We start from the raw sequence: 20,554 nt of genomic DNA, 5'->3' as shown, positions 1-20,554 counted from the left end.
AGTAGCTCACTTTGAAGACACCACTTGACTCCGCACCACCATTTGCTCTGCTACATGTGTTGCAAAACTACCTGCAGTTGTCTAATTATTACTTTCAAAGTTGTATAAATGCACATGTAGTATGTTAGTTATATCGAAATGGAAGAAGATAGGATCACTGCAATAAACTAGATAGTAGCTTCCTTTGATGACACCACTTGACTCCGCACAACCATTTGCTCTGTTACGTGTGCTGCAAAACTACTTGCAGTAGTCAAATTATTATTTTCAAAGCTGTATAAATAGTAGTTTGTTAGATGTATATCAAAAAGGGAAAAAGCTGCGATCACAGCAACAAAATGCTTTGCAGCTTACTTTGAAGACATCACTTGACTCAGCACCACCATTTGCTCTGCTACATCTGCTGCTGACAGTGTAAACAATGGAGTCAGAGCAGGTCTGTAGTACAAACTACGTCATGATATTTTTCTAAATTATCTCAAGCATATTTTTCTGTATTATCCTGGGTAAATTTAAGCCTTGTTTATGTCTATATCAGCTAATAATGTCGGTCCACCACGCTTCAAATCACATATTTTGTAAAATCTGTGGTATGCAGTGAAGAAAAAAGTACAATATGCTGCTGAGATGTAGCCAACATACACACCTTAAAAGCGATGGGCAGAGTCTTGTTACACCTCCAGTGAGTCGGCAGCACAGAGCACAGGAAGTTGGGGCTGTCCGTCTTCACCAGCTCGCCTGGATGATCTGAGATCACCTGAAGAAACAGCAACACTTTCTAAACTTGCTGTAAAACTATAAAATAACATTATAAAGAAGCAGGGAGCTCCGCAGTCTCTTACCTCCACCATGCCGCGGTCAGCCATTCGCAGTTTGCCCACCAGAGCTGCCCCTCCACCGGCCTCCTGGGCTCCCAGGGGCAGGGCCTCGGCCATCTTCCCCCCCGAGGCGAGAGTGGTGGAGGGGGGAGTGTAGCGCCGGCCAGGGGCTGGGTCTGAGAGGGAATGAACAGGGAGAGATGAGTTAAATTTAATTTTATGCTGCTCTGAATATATATTGGAGATGTTAGAATCACATGCGAGAGGAGGTGAAGCATACAGACGGAGCTAAAAAGAGTCATTTTGATGATTTTTTTTAATCAGAGTAATTTTTAGACAAAAAAGTGTGAGAAAGTCTAAAAGTGAGTGTTTTTCTTGGTAATAAACTGCTTGTTTTGAGGCTTTGGCCTGATTTAGACTCTTTTTTCCACTGTCTTGTGACATTTAATAGCACATAATGACAAATTCCTGCAGACTGACCACACACAAAAACTAACAGAAGAATCTTTAGTTGCTAAAAATGTTAAAAAAAAAAAAAAAATCCTAGTAAATATGCTTCTATCCTTAAAATCCTGTGAGTTTCTTTTCGCTGTATATTCACAGATGACTGCTTCACTTTCAATTCTGAGAATCACAACGACAGGAATGAACAGGATGTATAAAATAGGACATGGGGTGTGTTCTGACATGACTCAAAGAGGGGTTAAAGACATCAACCCCCACAGATATACACAGAGTATGATGACACACACGTTGATTTGAATGCCGGAGTGCGTAGTCATAAAACTAAAGACAGCAGCACTCATCCCCCCCTTTGTTCACGTCTTGTTGAGTTGAATAATTGTGAGAAAAATAAGTAAGACAGTGAATCTATGTGGCACACGGTGGTTAAAGATCACGTCATCCGGTGAGGGAAGTGAATGAAAGCGACAGAATGTGAGAAATAAGCAGCTCTGTGCATCTGTCTGCAGTGTCTCTGCTGGTTTGTCAGCCGGCCAACCCGCAATTGAAGCCACATGCTGGCGGTTTGGAGTTTAGTTTACAGTTTAAAACCCTCCCACTGCTACTACTCTGCACAACCGGTGGGTTAAAGAGTCCACAAACGCACACGCTCAGGGGAGAAATTCCACTTTAAATAATCCTGTTTGCATGAAGAGTAAATACTTCCTGAGTTCAAGTGGAAATCTGCAGTCACATGCGAGATTTATTGGATTTAGAGACATTAAAACCTTTGAATAATCTAACAAACCACCTTCTGGTTCAGGCCCCACAGCCACACGAGGAAGAAACAAGCTCATTTTTGCCATAATGTTGGCACAAATTGAAGAAGTAGTGATAAATCTACAAGGATTTTCATTTCTGATGCCGCTGCTGTATGTTTTTAGAACAGCAGGGATCAGTTTAAAGTTAAATTAAGCAGCTTGAGTGCAGATTGTGACTATGATCCTGCACCAAATGCTTAAGTTTCAGAATGTGAAGTGTTTTTCATTCAGCAGCTCTCATCCGCAACAGATAGTGGATCAGGAAAATAAATTATTGTCTGTTATTATCGTCATCTCTTTCTTTAAAAGGGTTTCTGGGAGTCTTCCAGCTCAATTTCAAAGGATTTTGACACATTTGAATTGAAGAAAACAGCACAAATTATAGAGGTGATTCCAGATAAATTATGCAGAAATCTGATATATTTAAAAAACTGTTTATTTTTAGTGGAAAATATTTTGTGATCCTTTGAAATTCTGCCACAAGAAGCTTTGCAAATCTACGATGAAAATGTCACCATAATACAATCACTAATAACTTGAAAATTTATTACAATATAAGTACTTTTAGCTGAAATTTGTGTGAATAATGGATTGTAAACACTGTGCGAGGGGGCAACATACACTAAAGGCAACACAGTTTGTTAAAGTTTTTTAAAAAGCTGCTTTTTAAATTGAAACAGTACAAGTTCTTTCTGTAAATATTAGAATTATAGAATTTATGGCAGAACTGAACATAGCAATGTTTGTGTGTGGATCGGGCTCAATAATAGGAAAGTTCCAGTATCACTGACTAATAAAGACAAGATTTCTAAAATAAATTTAACCACCAAACAGCCGAATATATATATATATGTGGAAACATATTTCGTCAATCCTGCACCACTGACAGCATGCAGCAAAGGGACAAGTCCTCAAACGCAACACTATCAGACAATCACACTGGGGCAACTTTTTTTCTATAATAAGTTAATAAATAAACACAAATGAATATACAAACAAAAAAAAATAAAATTTATCACGCCGATGAGTAGATCATTCGTCTGTGAACTGGAATTGATAGAAAATCGCCAGAATATCGTGCGTAAAAGCGCAGAGGAGCGACACGGGGGATGTTTGAATGATTTTATGGCCTGTTTTGAATCTTTAAACACAAATTTCTAAAAACCACACTGCTGCTGCTGCTGCTGGGATGTGAAACCGATAACTGCAACTGCTCTTGTCTTTAAATAAATGCGTGAACTATTTAAAAGACAAAAACTTGTACCGTATTTCGCGTCCCACAGAAACACCATTTGTGCGCCACGGTGCGTCCACAGAACCTCAACTCCCCCGATCTTCACTTTAAACCTCCGGAATTCTTCTTATTCGCTGCGCAAGACACAAGATTGGTTTCTTTGGATGTAGTTGCCGGCAGCTTGCAGACTTATTTGCGCAGCTTCGGTGCGCTATCCGGTCCGGATGTCAGTCTCTGTGCGTAAAAGTGAGCCAAAACGCTCTCCAAAGCAGATCTCCTCACACTTCAGTGCGTTTTTCTTGCGTTTTCCAAGCAGAATAGAAGTTCAGGTGACCTGGATGAATGAGAAACTACACGGACAGAAGTTCAGGTGGATTTTGGAAAGCATTCAATGCTCCGTGTGTCTCCGCGAAACTCGAATCAAGCCTCCAGGCATGTTAAAAATGGAAGGAAGTGGAGAAAAAGGGAAGAAGGAGGAAAAGAAAGTCCGCGCTGATTGTGTTTCAGGCTGAATATTGACGTTCAAAAGTAAATGCGCTGCGCTCTCTCTGCTCCTCAGCTCCGTCCCTCTCCCTTCCCCTCCAGATGAATGGCCATCCCGGCTGACAGCGCCAGCCTTTTACCGGCAGAGCGCCGTATTTGCATGTCATCGGCTCAGGAGCAGCTCTCAGCCAATCATAAAGTTCGCCGCCGGCTGTCGCTGAGAGGGAATCCGCCAATCAGAGCTACGTCCGTCCGAAAGGAGGCGGGTTTTAGTGGAGAAGGAGAGCTGCTGCGTGAAACTGCAGCTGAGAATTCAATATGAGATCAGATACACACTATGACTCAAACCTGCCGCCAGATATTCATTCAGTCAGTTACTAAATAGTGAAAATAAAGATTTTAAATTGAGCAGGATGTCACAACTGCTGTTATTTTCTTATTATGTTCATGCTAATCTTCATGTTGCACAGCTCAGTGATGCAAATTATCTTTTAGTGCTTGATATCTCAGCCTCCAATCTCTCTGTTATTCAGAAATTCTCCCACTGTAGCTGCAGGTTTATTTAACTGAAGCAGGCAAACCAAAACCAAACTGTCAGTGCCAGATCCAGCCAACAGGGGGCAGTAGGTGATCTAAGTCCAAGCAGCTGCCTCCTGAGAGCAGAACAGCAGCACCAAAGGGCGCTGAGGCAGTCAGAAAATGTCAGTTTTGTGTAGTATTTAAAACAGTAAGGATTAAAGTTCAACTTAACACATCAGTTATTTGAATTACCATTAACTAAATTAAGTTTGCGTCAATAAAACCTCATTTTCCAACTACTTTAAATTGCTTGGGATCAAATTTTGACACTCGGATTGAATTTAAATCACATTTAGAGTCTTCTACTGCATGTTATAACCGTTCTAAATGTGGGATCATATTAAATTGATATCTTAGATTGCTATATTATTTAGTTTATAACAAAATATCTTTCACCTAATTGTTTTTTTTTAAATCCAGATATTTTAATTCTGATTTCGTTAATAGATTTTAGTTGTTTGGTTGAATTATTGCTGCGTCTATTATCCAGAGGCATTTGAATTTCAGTGAGATTTTCTTAATCATATAAAAGACAGAAAAAAATGTTCAAAAATATATTGTGGTGGATTAATTCTGACAAATTTCATATCATACCTGCTCTCTAAAAAAGAATTCAAGGGACCTACCTACTCCAATCACTAAATTAATCACACGATTACAAGATTAAAAAGAAAAACAAACTAATTTACTGATTTATTAAACCTTTTAAGTTGAAAAATTTTTTTTTTAAAAAGATTGGATTACCTAATAATGTTAATAATTGCGTCAACTTTATATTGTGCATAATTTAAACTGAAAATCCTGTGTTAGTTGCTTTGAAATGAAATTCCAGTTGAAGTAACTTAATGAAATTAGCCTGATAAGTTCATTTTTCTTCACTTTGTTCTCTCTATTTTAATTTGTTTGGACAATTTCAGACAATTAAGACGGATAATTAAAGTCGATTTTTCTAACTCAATTCGTACGAAAATCAGATTTTTTTTTTTTTAGTAATTGAGAGGCAATTTACACTATAAAACACCTTCATTTCAGTATTGCATTGATTCCAAGGATTTAATTATGGTTCACTAAAGCAAAAACTACATTCATATCTCTAAGAAACTTTTCTAGCTAATTGATTCTTTAATTTCTCTTCATTCGTGCATCAAAGAGAATTCTGATTCACTCTCTGCTGCCTGTGAAGTCCGATGTCTCCATACAAGAAAATGCAGCCAGCAGCAGCGGCGTGATGCATTTATTTTTAACACGCAGCTGACAGACGATGAAGAGAGGCGTATCAGCAGTGCAGCATCTCAGTTATCTCCCACAATGCATCCTGTTTTATCTCAGCTTCAGCTTACATCTAATCCAGAGTTATTTGACCGGTTCCAAAATCTAAATATACAGTTTAAGTCACTTTGGAGCATCCGAAAGCAGCGTTTTAATTCACAGTCAACCAATTAGATGTGATTCAAAGACAGGAGCCTAAACAGAACTGACTGAGCTTCTAAATATGGAATCAAAAACAGGCTGTGATAACGTTCATTTTTATCTCCATCTAATATTGTTAAAATTCCAAAATCAGTGAATTAATTAGATAGAAACCAGTTGTAAACCAGTTGTAAACCGGTTGTAATTCTCCCCCTTGAAACTCCCAGAAACTCAGTTATAAGAATGGATCTGCAGTTTCACAAATCAAACTAATTTAACTTTTGTGGATGTCTTTTTTCTGAGAGAACATGAGGTGATAGGTCTGAATTTGATCTGATGTCCAACCAATTAATTTTGTGCAACCTGATTTTCAGTTTTGTTTTTTATTAAGATCTGAAAATGTCTCGATGAATTTGAAGACTAGAAAACTCTCCACTTACTAACTTATTCTGGAGATTTTCAACCAAATTATTAACTAATCATCTCTTATATTCTCAATATGGGACTCTTAAGTTTTCTATCTGCATTTGTGAGCAATAAAACACTTGATAGGGGTAATTTTTCATAAACAAATGAGCAGATTAGTGATGAAGTTTGCTTTAAAGCTATTTTTCAATTCTTCCCATCTGACTTTTACAGCCTCCTCTACACCTGCCTGCTTCAATGAGGCCTTTTTGCGAATCGGTCGAGTTCCATCAACATGCTGTCGGAGGAGTTTTAGGGAAACGCCACTCTGCCTTTGCGTCCATCCGTCCGTAGCCAAAGGGGGGATGATAAAAAATGTAAACAGCCTCGGCTCTCGTCTCTGGCCTGAGATGGACGTGATGCGATTTGCCCTCGGAAATATCTATTTTTCACTTCCTCATCCTGATTTCGCTGGTTATCTGCGGATGATCTGTGGGTGGTTTTTGTCCAGAAACGTCACAATCGGCGTTAAATCCCATTAGAAGCCCGATAAAATGATATTTTCCCTAAATCCTCCACACTGGCATTGACTATAATTACACAACTGCCAGCTGAAGCACTTTTCGTAGACATTTGTGTCATTAAATATGAGACTGAACATTTCTTCCTCATATAACCGCACTCATAAATAATTCAAACGCTGAAGGATGCTTCGAAACGATATATCAGTGAAAAATTTAGGCCTCGCGCCAAATCGACTGACAGATTCTATAGAAACAAAGTCAGTTTTGATGCTCACAGCAATTCATATATCCCTGTATGATCCCACATGCTGCATAGCCTGCTGGGTAATTCTTTAAAATGTTTGGAAAAGAGTGTCAGAATTTGAATGTTTCGTTGGAAATTTGCGACTGATTTGTTTCCGAAATTTAAAACAGCCGAATCCTTGAATGAAATCTTTGCATTCGCGAGCTGAGTAAAAACAGCAGAGAGACAGAAAAAGAAAGAAAGAACATGACAGAGGAAGAGGAGTTGGATTTCACTCTGCCAGCGTTTCCCACTGACTGGTCCGTAATCTGAGCTTCTTACTGTCCTCTGATCCATAATCAATACCCAGCCACAATCGCCTATCAAAGTTATTGATACCAGCCTCGCTTCATATCATCAGCAGAAATACTTTGTCATTAGCGTATCAATCACATGGATGCAATCGAATATTTACACAGAATAAAAGCGATGTGTGGATTTAAGAGAACACAGTTTTAAATTTTACTCTTAAAAATGATTCTATAATATGTGGTTTTACTCCTGTGACAGTTGTGTAAGTAAGCAGCAAAGGGCTTTTTCTCCACAATATTTTATGACAATCTCTATTCACTCCTACAACCAGTGTAAGAAAGACACTGAAAATAAAAGTTTGCTCTCCAAAAAGCATTTATGGAATCTTGGAACCAGAGTGAGATCCACTGAAATGCCACAAGATGTATTTATGTGAGACTGGAACTACTTGGGTGGTCAACCCCATTGCAGCAGAGAAGAAGACTGATACTAAATGGTTTTGAATATCTGATGTTCAGTTGCATGTTTTTGCAAGATTTGTACATGGGAAGTGAGATGTGGAAACTAAAAGACCTAGAGAAGTTCTACCTAAAGGTTAGAACGCTTCTTGCACTGGAACCTAACATTGACATTAAACTTGTGAAGGTTTGAGGTGTCGAATTACCAGAAAGCCATACCAGAAGACCTCAACAGAGTCCCAGAACACCTCAAGGACCCCTAAAACCTCTGACGAACACCTACAACTCCTGGAAGGACTCCGAGAACCCTTCAAGAACCTCCAGAATTCAAAGAACATCTACGGAACCGCCTTCAAAACCTCATGGAAATCCAAGAAACAGAGTGAGGACAGGATACTGGAACAATAGAGTCAGTAGAGTCTCAGAACACCTCAAAAACCCCTAAAACCTTTGACTAACACCTACAACTCCTGAAAAGACTCCTAGAATCCTTCAAGAACCTTCAAAACTCAAAGAACATCTACAGAACCACATTCAAAAACCACAAAAGTCCAAGAATCAGTTAGGACAGGATACTGGAACAATAGTGTCAATAGAGTCTCAGAAAACCTCAAAAACCCCTAAAACCTCTAACACCTACAACTCCTTAAAGGACTCCGAGAACCCTTCAAGAACCTCCAAAACTCAAAGAACATCTACTGAACCACCTTCAAAAACTCATGGAAGTCCAAGAAACAGAGTTAGAACAGGATACTGGAACCATACAAGCACTATTTACCCTGTAAGGCACTGAATTTGCAGCTATTGCAGTATTTTAAACGTTCAGATGCTACCAGTTATTCATAATGTGACACTCAAGATGCAAAATATCCCAACAAGAAGACAGTGTGGCATGCGTCTCAACAACACAAATCAAGACGGATTATCTGATCACACAGTTCTTCACCACAACATTGAAGACACGAGACAGAAACATTGATTCACAGTGTGACAGAATAAGACAACTCTCGTGATCACACCAGACGTGACGGTGACTGTAAGGTGTCAAGAAGAATCAGCTTTACCAAAGAGTCCGCTGCCTGTCCGGCCTTTCCTCATCAGGTACATGGCCCAGGACAGGGGCCCCGAGCTGGAGAAAGCCCCAGGGTTCATGCTTCAGTCCTTGGTGGCAGAAGCAGCAACGTCTGGGGCCAAATATCCGACACCCAGAGGGGAGAGAAAAAAGGCTATTGAGGGTGAAATTATTTTAAAAAGGAGGGAAACAACACAAAGGAAAAAGTGAAAGGAAAAGACAGAAAAGGAGAAAGGGTTTGTCTTGACTTTTTGTTAGTCCAAATCTAGACACTCATTCGGCAAAGAACATCTCCAATCTGTCCTCACCTTCACGAACTGCTTTTATACACCTCCTCGGCCCCCTTCCCCCTGCACGTCTCATCCTACATATTAGCGAAAACCAGAAAAAAAAGAAGAAGAAGTGAGGGAGCAAAAAGTGAGGGCAAGAAGAGGAGGAGGAGGAGGGAGAGGAGCCAGTCAAGCTTAATTCATTCCCTCTTTCTCTAAAGCGTAGCCACGGGGGACATGACTCCACTTTGCCCTAAGGCTCTTCAAAGCTGCTAATTTCATTTAGCTACTCAAATGATTTTTCTGGCTTTTTTCTCCCTCACTGCCTCCCGCCTTCTCACCCCGGCTTGTCCTCGCTGTTTGGAAGTTCTGGTTCAAAACTGAGGTCACACAGCTGAGTCGGACTGAGGTGCTGCAGATAAGCTGATAAAACTCGGCTGATGTAGATGAATGGGGGAAGCTAAGCAACACTGCTGCTGTTTAGAACTCTAGTTAACCGGTACAGATGTACACAGTGTATTACAGAAGTCAATAACACCCCTGTGAGTACACCAGTGATTTCCAGTTCACCTAAATTCATAAAAATGGTTTTAAAATGACCCTTGTCTGTCTGCATGTCTTCATCATGGCTCCACATGGAAAATAACTGCCAAAGTTACTGAAAAACATCTGATAGTTGTGACTTCACAAAGAAATAAAAGGATAGAGGGTTGCATCAGTAATTGTTGGTCCTCTGACTACTTTTACTGAAAAGCCCAACCAGGGACGGGAGTTGAAAATTAGCTTAATGCTATACACTCTATATGTAATACATCAGATGTGTTCTATGTTAATTGCATGGTCCCTGATCAAATAAATGAATAAATAAAATAAATAAATAAATCAGGAGGTATACACTGAATAATAATACTTCTAATCAGAGCTATAGTGGCTGCAGTTCTTCTAACACAGTGGTGTCAAACAAGCGGCCTTTGTAAAGTGTAAAAATTACAGAGAAGACATTAACTGCAAATTGTAAAACTATAAATTTAAAACAAATTCAAAACCTACACTAATTGTTTTGATCATAAAGTAAAATACTAGATTGTTCGTTGTTGTTTTGTCATTTTGCGTCTCATTTTTGTAATATTTTGTCTTGTTTTTTTGTCTGACTTTTGTAATTTTGATCATCAAGTAAAATACTATATTATTCTGTTCCAGATACCTGAGACTAAATGTTTTGTGCCTTTGTGGATCCACTGTGATCTGTCAGTTGTAATGTGTAAATGATACACTGTTGTTGAAATTTCACTTTTTTCTTAAGAAATTTTGGATTGTTCATTTTGTTTTGAAAAAAGATAATTCCTTAAATATGAACAATTTCAGAATGTACTTTTTTGAACTAAAACAAAGGACAAACACATTTTAGATAGATAGATAGATAGATGGATAGATGGATAGATGGATAGATGGATAGATGGATAGATGGATAGATGGATAGATGGATAGATAGATAGATAGATAGATAGATAGATTACTTCAAAATCTGATTTTGAGACTTCATGAAGTTGGGAAATGATACAGGAATGTCAGTGACCAAATAAAAATCAGGAAAATGAATCAAATCTAAGCTTAAAATTGTGATATTTTATCACAATCACTTTGTTCTACATGATTCAAATGTGATATATAAAAAAGCATGCACTGCTTTCTGTATAAAACAACATATTCTCTGTTCACAGTTGGAACCAGTGGTCACATGACAAAAATGCCACAACTACTCAGGTGAACTGCAGGCTGTGTTTAGACAGAGCAAACAGAAGACAAGTATGGAAACAAATCAGAGATATGACAGCAAAATAAAACATCTGATGAATAAGTTAAATGCAGCATGACTTGAAAACAGTATAGAGGGAAGAGTTGCTGGGAGACACATTTTGCATGGTGAAACATGTTTCTACAGTTAATGTGCAGAGCAGTGAGAAAAATGAAGCGTTAGAAGAGATTGTAAAACTGTAGGTGGTAAATTTTTGTGGAGTATGTGGAGCAAAATGGTTTTCCTGTATTGGTAACACCCACGGGCACTTTTTACAATCTTTGTTAAAATGCACAATCAGGGAAAAATCTACTTTCGCATTTAATTTTTCATGATATATGGGATATGTAGAGTTCTCTCTACTTCTAGCTATGGTTGTATTGTTTCCATTGAGGTGCTGGACTTTATATTGAAGGTGAAAATGAGTAAAAATGTTGCAGGAGCAAAGAAACGGACAGAATCTCCTCGGAGTTGGGAGGGTTAATTACAACGTGTGTTCAATAAAGTTAAATAAGCAAATGTGGAAACATCTTTCAACAAGTGAAGGTGAGATAAATTATGAACGCCAATATTTAATGAAGCTTAATCCTGCATAAGTCAACACTAAACCAACATTCACATCTACATATACACCACCAGTCAAAAGTTTGGGGTCACTAGGAAATGTCCTTATTTTTGAAAGAAAAGCAGTTTTTTGTCAATGAAGATAACATTAAATTAATCACAAATACAGTCAGGTGTTGAAAGGCTAATTGATGATTAGAAAACCATTGTGCAGTTATGTTAGCACATGAATAAAAGTGTGAGTTTTCATTGAAAACATGAAATTGTCTGGGTGACCCCAAACTTTTGAACGGTGGTGCACACATGAGAAAGTTTAATTGTACGTTACCCCACAGAAACATCATCACACACACTCTACCAAACCTCCCACTCACTGGTGGACACTGAGCTGCCCACACTGACTCTCCCAGAGGCCCTCTGGCCAGTGACATCACCACAAAACTCCCTCTGTGTATATGTGTGTGTGTGTGTGTGTGTGTGTGTGTGTGTGTGTGTACACTATATGTGACTGCTGGTGCAACAACTCGCTGTAATCCTCAATGGTAACCTCAGACCAACAGTGTGTGTGTGTGTGTGTGTGTGTGTGTGTGTGTGTGTGTGTGTGTGTGTGTGTGTGTGTGTGTGTGTGTGTGTGTGTGTGTGTGTGTGTGTGTGTCACTGGGTTATGGTGAGCCACAATGGTCGTCTGAGGTGTGTCTTCACAGCGAGTCGAAACCAGGACAGCTCGGCTTATTCTGTTTTTTTTTTTATCCTTCTGTTTTTGTTGGTAAGCCGAAGTGCGGTCGTGGAGACATGACTTTGGCGCACAGATAGCAGAAAGAATGAATCACCCTCGATCTTATCTTTTTTATGTAAATTCAAACTTGGTTTCACTTAAACTTTGGATATTTTCTGGAGAATCATTCATTTGAATTACCCTTATATGTATAGTCTACTCAGCTATTACTGGCAGCACTGGATTTATCTCCATGCAGCTAAATCTGTTAGATGAATACAAGCCAGTTTCATTTTTGAGATCAATTATGAAGTGTTTTTGGGGTTCTACGTATCAAATAATTAAGGAGTCGACATAGAACAACATAGAGTAGAACTCCAGTGAAGTTAAGCATGCTGTTTCTATTTAAACACAATGCAGCTTCTGCACAATAATAATGATAAACCCTCAAAAATCTTTCAAATCAGTGTTTTTTATTAGGCGAAACTGTTCAAATTAAAACAACTCAGAGCCGCAATTAAACAAAATCCAGGTATAGAATATGGAATTAGTGAAATTTCAAGCATTTTGCACCACCGTAGCCATGATTTTTATTTACGTCCAGGTTTCTGACCACAGTTTTCGTATTTACTGATCGTGGACCGACACTCTTTCAATATAATTTAGCGGACTAAATACAATTAGTTTGAATTCATTTTCATTTAACTGGAAAAAAACAAAGTTCTCGGACACTTACTGCTGGATTCCCAAGAGACAAGAGGAGCCAAAGATGGAGTCTGTAGTTTGTTGAATATTTTCAGAGGAAGTTAAAAGCTGCTCGAAGGAAATATTTTATTACTCTGAGGTCTTTACATTTCAATGCAAAGCGCCCTCAGATCGTGATTTGGCACTATATGACTAAAACTGCAACAATTCCAATCCCTTCTGTCTTGTTGTCCTGAAGCGAACTTCTTCTATTATCAATGTGGGTCTAATGAGATATATGATCCATCTGAATACACACTTCATTGCTAAAAGCATTTCTGGCAGTTCGGCCCAATCATTCTTGTACGGTGCAGTTCAAACAGAGTAACAAGTAATATTCAAAAGTAAAACTATGACAGATTTTCGCTAATGAAAAAAATGTATTTTTTGTGAGAAGTCTTAGTAATCTTATATAGAATCTTAGGGAATTATATTGTGAATGAGCTGCAGCCAGAGTTTGGGGATGATAAATTACACCCGTAACCATGGTAACCCAACACAAATATGTCTGCAGAGTAAAAGATGCTAAAGTTAAAAGTGCAGAAATGAAGATGTCACTGTGTTTGTGTCGACTCGACAGACAGAAGCAAGCAAATTATGTTCAGGTGCTTAAATGAACACTGTAAAATAACTTCTTTTAGATGTGAAAACTTGTTTAATTTCGTTCTTAATAGCGGGTATTAAATGCTCCGCTCGGAATTTAAAGTCCACAAAGAGAACGACGAGGACGAAGCACAGTCCAAGTGGAAAAACAGTAAAAATAAAATGACCACCTCTGTGTGCCAGCGGCTGTCTGTCCCTGCCGTCCCCTGAGCTGAGGCCACCCCGAGGCCAGTGACAGTCAGTGGGATGGCAGGGATCAATACCCCACACACACACACACACACACACACACACACACACACACACACACAAAATAACACACACTGCTGCCACCCTGAGCGAGGGATCGATGGAGGGAGTCTGGGGAAAAAGGAGAAGACGTCCTCCTCGAACACCTCCATCATCACCAAAAACCACTTTAAACTGACTCACCTTGTTTCAAAATCTAATGAACACTTTTTGTGGATTAATTGTGTACTTATAGAGAACTTGATGGAAGAATTATGAACACAAAGTGATGGAATTAGAGTCGAAATGGAGAGTCAGAAATAACAAAAATGTGCAGTCTTTCAAATATTCTCTGAAATTTCTATTTATACGACATATTTAACCTTTAATTTCAGTTACTTTTATATTTGAGAAGTGTTGTGTTATGATTTTAGCACTTTGAACTATGCAGCAAATGCATTTTACATTCAATTTCTTAGAATTATTCTATTTTTACGATGTTAACAAACTAATTGTATAATTAGGTCGTCAGATTTTTCAATACTTTTCCTACAGTTTGTCGTATTATCTGATTTTTACTCATATAATTTTATTTTCTGCTCCAAAGAATGTCGAACAGCAAATGTAAAGCAGATGTTTACTGAAGAACAGTAAAAAAATTCTGTAAAACGGACACACAGGAGTGAGTTCTTCAGCAGCTCAGTAGATTTGTATCGAAGCACTCATCAATTGATCAGTGACGGAGGAGTTAGCAATTGTCTCTAGTTAACAGAGTAACCAATTCTATGCTACACACACACGCACGCACGCATGCACGCACACAAACACACACACACACAGAGTATATGCAGACACACCTCGTCTATAATTCATGGGGTGTATTGTGCGGATGCAGTTAACTGCCGCTTAAAAGTAATTAATTGATTTTCTGACATATCAGTTAGCAGCAGCACCAACTGACACACACACACATACACACACACACACAGTCAGATAAAATGCAGACCTACACAAAGATGTGAACTCACAAAGCAAACACACTTCTATTAAGTCCCATTACACAATCTAACTGTAATTATCCTCTGTGATAACAGACATCTGCTTCATTACACACTTTTAACAACACTCACAGATTTATATTTTATCTCAAATAAAGCACTCTGCCTTTTTTATACAAAATACCTCCAGCTATGCTATTATTTCTAACAAAAAATGGGCTTAAATGTCTTGAATTCTCCCATAATAACTAATGTTGCTCTTCTATTTTCAGTGATGACGAGTTCTTTCACTTCAACAACACACTTTCCTTACACAGTTTTAAAACTATTCCTTCCCCGCATTGAATCATTGCCACATTAGCGCTGAGATATTATCGTGATCAGAGCAGGCTGCCTTCATTCTGCTGGATTACTTTACGACACTAACGGCTGCTTTACGGCATCAGCCCTGATCCTGTTGTAAAGCTTTCAGAGAAGCTGCACGGTGGCAGATGGAGGCACAAGTGAAAGGTTGATGGAGAGGTCAGCAGAGGTCACCACGGACAACTTATTACATTAAGAAGACACTTTACCCTCAGATTCACAAAAAAATGAATGAAGAGTTTTAAAAATTGCCAAAATGACACTATTTAGCAGAGTCGGAAACAGTAAAAATGGAAAGGATTGCTGGATTTTGAAGTTTCCAGTGGTTCTTGATGTAACTAAAAGTTTCAATAATGTCCTTCTGAAAAAAATGTACGTGAATCGAAGTTTAAAATCATGATATCTCATCAAAACCTAGCTTGACTCAACATTTTATTTAAAAATTTGCCATAAAATAAGCACCAGATTCTGTAAACAAAACAACTAAACATTGCAATAGTGCGATAGTTCCATATTTCCATTTTTTCAAAGACAACAACCACAAGGGGAAAAAAATTTAAAAGATTGTATTCAACATTATAAAAGTAACTTTGTGCAAAAAATGTTTATGTAAAAATGCATGTTATAAGAGCATTTCTTATTTCAGTAACAGAAGTAAGGCACAAATATTGACCAAACTGTCAAAACTGAACACTGTTTCAGGAGATTATCCCTCACATTGTGATTTCATTGACACCCCAGATTCTTCCTGGTCTGACCCACAGAAAACCTACCCAGGAATTAGTTTGATTCTTAGAGCCTGTGAGCATTTACAGCCCTGTCTTCATTCCAAGTCTGGACCAGATACAGCACCTACACTTTGTTCTAAACCTGTACTGTTTAAAGCCTACTCATTTACTTATTATGCACAATGCAAGAACAACAAAAATACAGAAAGGAACATTCAATAACATTCAATTTAAAAAAAATTCTTCTTGGTTTTTTGTTTGAAGCCAAAGCAGCTGATTTGTTCCTATCAGTTTTCTGTTATTTGTTTTTCTATCTATTTAAAATGAAGCACTGTATCTATTGTACATGTAAACATGTCAGGTACAAGTGCTTGACAGACAAAAATTTGAAAAAAATCACCAAAAATGAATCGTTTACTGCAACCAGAGTGTGTGAAAATCATAAAAATATGATGTTTCTTGGTACAACTGAGAAGTAATGAGTGAATCTGCTGTGACCAACAGTCACATTATTAAAATTCAGAGATATTACAAGTAAACTGTAAGCTAAAATGTAGCATGTGGTGCCCACATTTATTCCAGTTTTGGTAACATCTGTGGACACTTGGAAAAATGCTGTACATGCTGATTCCAGGTGTTTTAAATTTGTGTAAAATAAATAGAAAATGATTTATAGCTTTTTTATGTTGCACCACATGCATTTTCGAATTCTCTATCCTCCTAGTCACGGCTGATCTGTTTCCATAGAGGTGCATTACTTAATATTGCAGTGAAAAATGAGCCCACAGAGAGTAAAAATGTGAGAGGAACAAAGAAATAACTGCTTGGGGTCAGGTCAGGTTGAAATAAGGGAGTAAAACAGAAACCAAACCACTAAATCTTGAGGCTCAGAGTCCTTTTTATGCATTTCTGAAGCACTAAGAAGATAAAATATTCCAGATCTTTTTTATTTACTGGCATGTGACTCTGATATTTGAGTGCATTAAATGACCTGAAGTGACTGAAATTTCAGAAAATGTCTTACAAACATGAAATAATGACCAAATATTATGACTCTCTGCTATAATCAATTCAAGCACTTCCATTATCTGTGAATGAAGCTTGACATAAGTTGGAGCAGCTGGACTGATGTCCTGAAAAGTTTCAATAATGTCACTTTTTCGTACGATCTCATTAATAAAAGCCAAAAGAAAAAGTACTTTTCATGTATGAAAAAGCATTTGTGCTTTGTGTGTGTGCGCTGAATAATTCAGCCGTCCTCTGCGATGAGAGAAGACCGGCTTATTCTTGCTAAACTAAAAATTGATTTTCTGACACAAGAAATGAAGGGGAGAGAGAGGGAGAGAGAGACATACCTATTCAATCATGCACACAGTCAGAGTTAGTTAAATGTTCATTCTTTCAGCGTAGAAATGAAAATAAAATGGAGGAAGACAGAGAGGAGAGAGGCAGACACACATAGAGGGAGATAGAAGCGCCTCAGGCTGTGTTTAGTGCAGTATGAATGGCTGAGCAGGTGCATTAGAGCAGAAACTTTTACCTCACACACACAAAGAAAAGCAAACACACTCGGTGCAGGGCGGACAGTGAATGTGGTAGAAAGGTTTTCCTGCAGGGAGGTCTGGTTCTGTCCACTCCTGTCTTTGTACAAGCCAGTTATGGAGATATTTTCGACCAAATGCATGTTGTGTCGATGGGAAAATGAAGTTGATGCAGTAAGATGTCAACTTCTGGCAGATGTGTGTCTAATTAAACTGTTATTGTAATGACAGATCCTGACGGCACAAACAGTTGGTTCACTTAATAAATACATCATCTTTTCACCTGATTCCTATATTATCAGCCCAATAAATGATCCACTGGATTTGACAGTTCTGCTCTTTTTCTATCATCTTTTTTCCATGTGATGAAACCCGCATCGGCTATACTAAACTGGAATATTCTGTATTGTAGATGGATGGAGTTAAACTTTAGCTCTGTTTTGGGTCATTATCCAACAAATTGAGGTCTATCATTGGCTACTGGAGTTTTTGCATCTAAAGGCTTTCTAAAATATCTATGGCCCTCAAAAAAGGCCAAGTTAGGTTATTAGAAAACAGCTAACTTATCCAATATACTATGAAACTCAAATGCAACGTTGCTTTAAAGGTGTTCCAAATGGCCAAACTTGAAGGTAGTGTTGCACTTCATTGTTCCTGTGGGTTTAGAGTTTGATCTCCTGAAAAACTGATTTGATGGAGTCTTTAACAGGTACCTCTCTAAGGTTGTCAAAATGCTAACTGACTGGAAAACTCATTTTTGTTTGCGCTACTGCATCAGAGGATTGCACCAGTGTTTCCTCCTGCCAGAGGACAGTTGGATTTGTCCACAGCGCCTGAGGTAACACATCCAGGAAGCATCCTGATCAGATGCTCAAACCACCTCAACCGACTGCTTCCTTCCTCAAGTCAAGAGCAGCATGTTGTGGCAGCAGGAACTGCAGTTGCATCATACATACATCATGGATGTGTTGGTAGAAATGCAATGTTGTGTTAAGCCATGCAAAGCTCAAGGGACGGTGATATCAGTTGGTTGGTCAACCATTCTGGTCCAAGCTGAAATATCTCAACGGTTATTAAATGGACTGCTCTGAAACATTGGTATGGTATTGAAGTCTAGCAATGCTCGCAGGGTCTGAAAAATGAAAAGGTGATGCTGGTAGGAGAGTGGACAGAGTGAAGGACTGCCTGATGGAGACAGATGGACGCTCAGAGTGGCAGCAGTGGTGTGTGGATAGAGGGATGAATCCAGGCCCTGAGGGCAGGAAGACGAGGATGACAGGAGGATTGGGGAGGAGATCCCTGAGGAAGAAAGAGCTCGAGTGGAGGCCAACAAAATGGAACCAGGACTGATGAATCTTTGGTGTTACTTAATTCATCATAGCGGTAGATATTGGCCATTAAAACCCACGTTCATATATCAGCTGCGTCATGAGGCACAGCGCTTTCAGTGACTTTAGATCAGTATTGACACAGTAAAGCCTCTAGAAATCTCAATGCCTCATGATCAGATAAACAGTCCAAACCAGTGAAGGTCCATACCCTCATCTAACTCTAAAAATATGTGTTTCATGTCTGTGTGTGACTCCAAAAGCTCCTCCATTGCGCCATTTGCTACATGCAAACTACTGATCAAAGGATCCTTCAGCATTCGTGCAGAACATATGACTCTACAAGCTGCACTGCAAAGAAAGGTCACTATACAGCGGATGCAGGAGCTACAAGAGCCAAATAAATCCTTTTAATCACAAAACTAGAGGAAGCGAAAGAACCTGGATATAGAAAACAAAACTTCTTGATTCTTGACCCACCTAAAAGACACTTAGCATAAGCTATCAGCACTAATTTTGTAGAATATGGGGTTCTATTAGCTTGGTGTTTCTTGTTGGTAAGCTGTTTGGTAAAATATGGCAGCTGGATGAGCTGGCACTTGATATTGGTATTCATAGTATCCTTATTATCATTGCGAATATTAGAGTATACTCAAGAGGGAGTGACAAAACTGGATAACTGAATTAGCAAGTTAGCTTGTGAAGTAACACAAATGTATTTGTACTAAGGCTGAGCAACATAGCTGAAAAGTCTGATTATAAAATGTAGTTACTGCTTTTAAAAATGTTATAATTGATCATTTTTAATTTTTCTATATTTAATAATGGCTAAAAAGAGGTTTTATTTGAATTCATCCACTTTAGTCTATTTATCAAGGTGTATCAGTAGTAACTAATGGTACCACAACAATGAAAAATACACAAAAATATATTAGACATAAATAGATATGAAATAGGAAAGAGAAATCCCATTTTTATGAATATTAAATGAAGAAAAAGTAAAACCTAGAGATGCACTGGGGGGCAACTGGAGGAAAACTGCCACACTGGCCTTTAAAGTGAACCCAACATCCAGTCTATCCTTGGTGCAGGACACCAGGAGTGTACCACTTACATGGAGGTGGTGGGTGATACATGGTGTTTTTCGACTGTAAAGTCTGTCTAACAAGATCAAACAGTCGTCCTTGCTGGGTAGGAACAGTGTAATTCCTGCATGGATGCCACTGGGAGAGTGACAAAGGGGGAAATGGCTCCATTACCAAGTGATATGATGGACTGTTTATTGATAGGCAGACAAGGAGCGAGTTTGGGGTTTCCTTGTGCATCCAAACTGTTTGTTAGTAGATTAAATGGCAGTTTGCATCTAACATATTCAAGTGAAGCTATCAAACTTTCTCTAGAGCTTTTTCCTTATTGATATCGGCGAAGTGTCTACAAACAGTGGAGGTTGAATAAAAAATGGATTTGGGATTTTGCAGCTCCCCATCCCTTAAAGGTCAGCACAGGCTAGACAGCATACCATTGGTCATGGGGACAAACTGATGTGTCAAACTCCATCTAAAATTAACTCAAACTCAAGATTTACGTCACTGAGAGCAAATCCATTATCGAGTTGAATGAGTTGATTTGGCCATGCAATTTGATTTCGGGTTGAAGTTTTAATACTGATGTGACTGGGACTTAGTTTTGATGTGAAAACTGAACTCAACCATTCAAAGCATTACAGTTGAGGACACACTACTACTTTTGGTGTAAATCTTACTTCACAATTGGAACTTTAGAGTCTAAGATACAGATTTGTCACGGTCAAGAGGACACTGTTCAATAATAACACAAAGCTCCAATACACCAGACAGACACAAAAATCAATGGCTGTCTTCCCCAGCCTAGATCATTTG

The 20,554-nt window shown here is 38.6% G+C and overlaps 1 protein-coding gene across 3 annotated transcripts in view; it reads right to left on the bottom strand.

Moving 5' to 3' along the window:
* The window catches only part of runx1 (RUNX family transcription factor 1), a 63,421-nt gene that overhangs the window by 25,070 nt on the left and 17,797 nt on the right, over window positions 1-20,554 (bottom strand). Inside the window, exons 1-3 of one of the 3 annotated variants that reach the window (XM_035944110.2) lie at window positions 8,773-8,920; window positions 843-994; window positions 647-757 (exon numbers count right to left, since the gene is read on the bottom strand). In XM_035944110.2, coding sequence (XP_035800003.1) covers window positions 647-757; window positions 843-994; window positions 8,773-8,860 — 351 coding nt within the window. In that variant the 5' untranslated portion in view covers window positions 8,861-8,920. Of the gene's footprint in view, window positions 1-646; window positions 758-842; window positions 995-3,344; window positions 3,913-8,772; window positions 8,921-20,554 lie in introns of those variants that run through there. The other 2 variants (XM_023261499.3, XM_035944111.2) reach the window with 2 other exon arrangements.

The sequence above is a fragment of the Amphiprion ocellaris genome, chromosome 24 (genome assembly GCF_022539595.1).
Source record: "Amphiprion ocellaris isolate individual 3 ecotype Okinawa chromosome 24, ASM2253959v1, whole genome shotgun sequence".
Lineage (NCBI taxonomy): Eukaryota > Metazoa > Chordata > Actinopteri > Pomacentridae > Amphiprion > Amphiprion ocellaris.
Note: the sequence above shows the minus strand (reverse complement) of the source record. Positions and strands in the feature narration are given on the sequence as shown.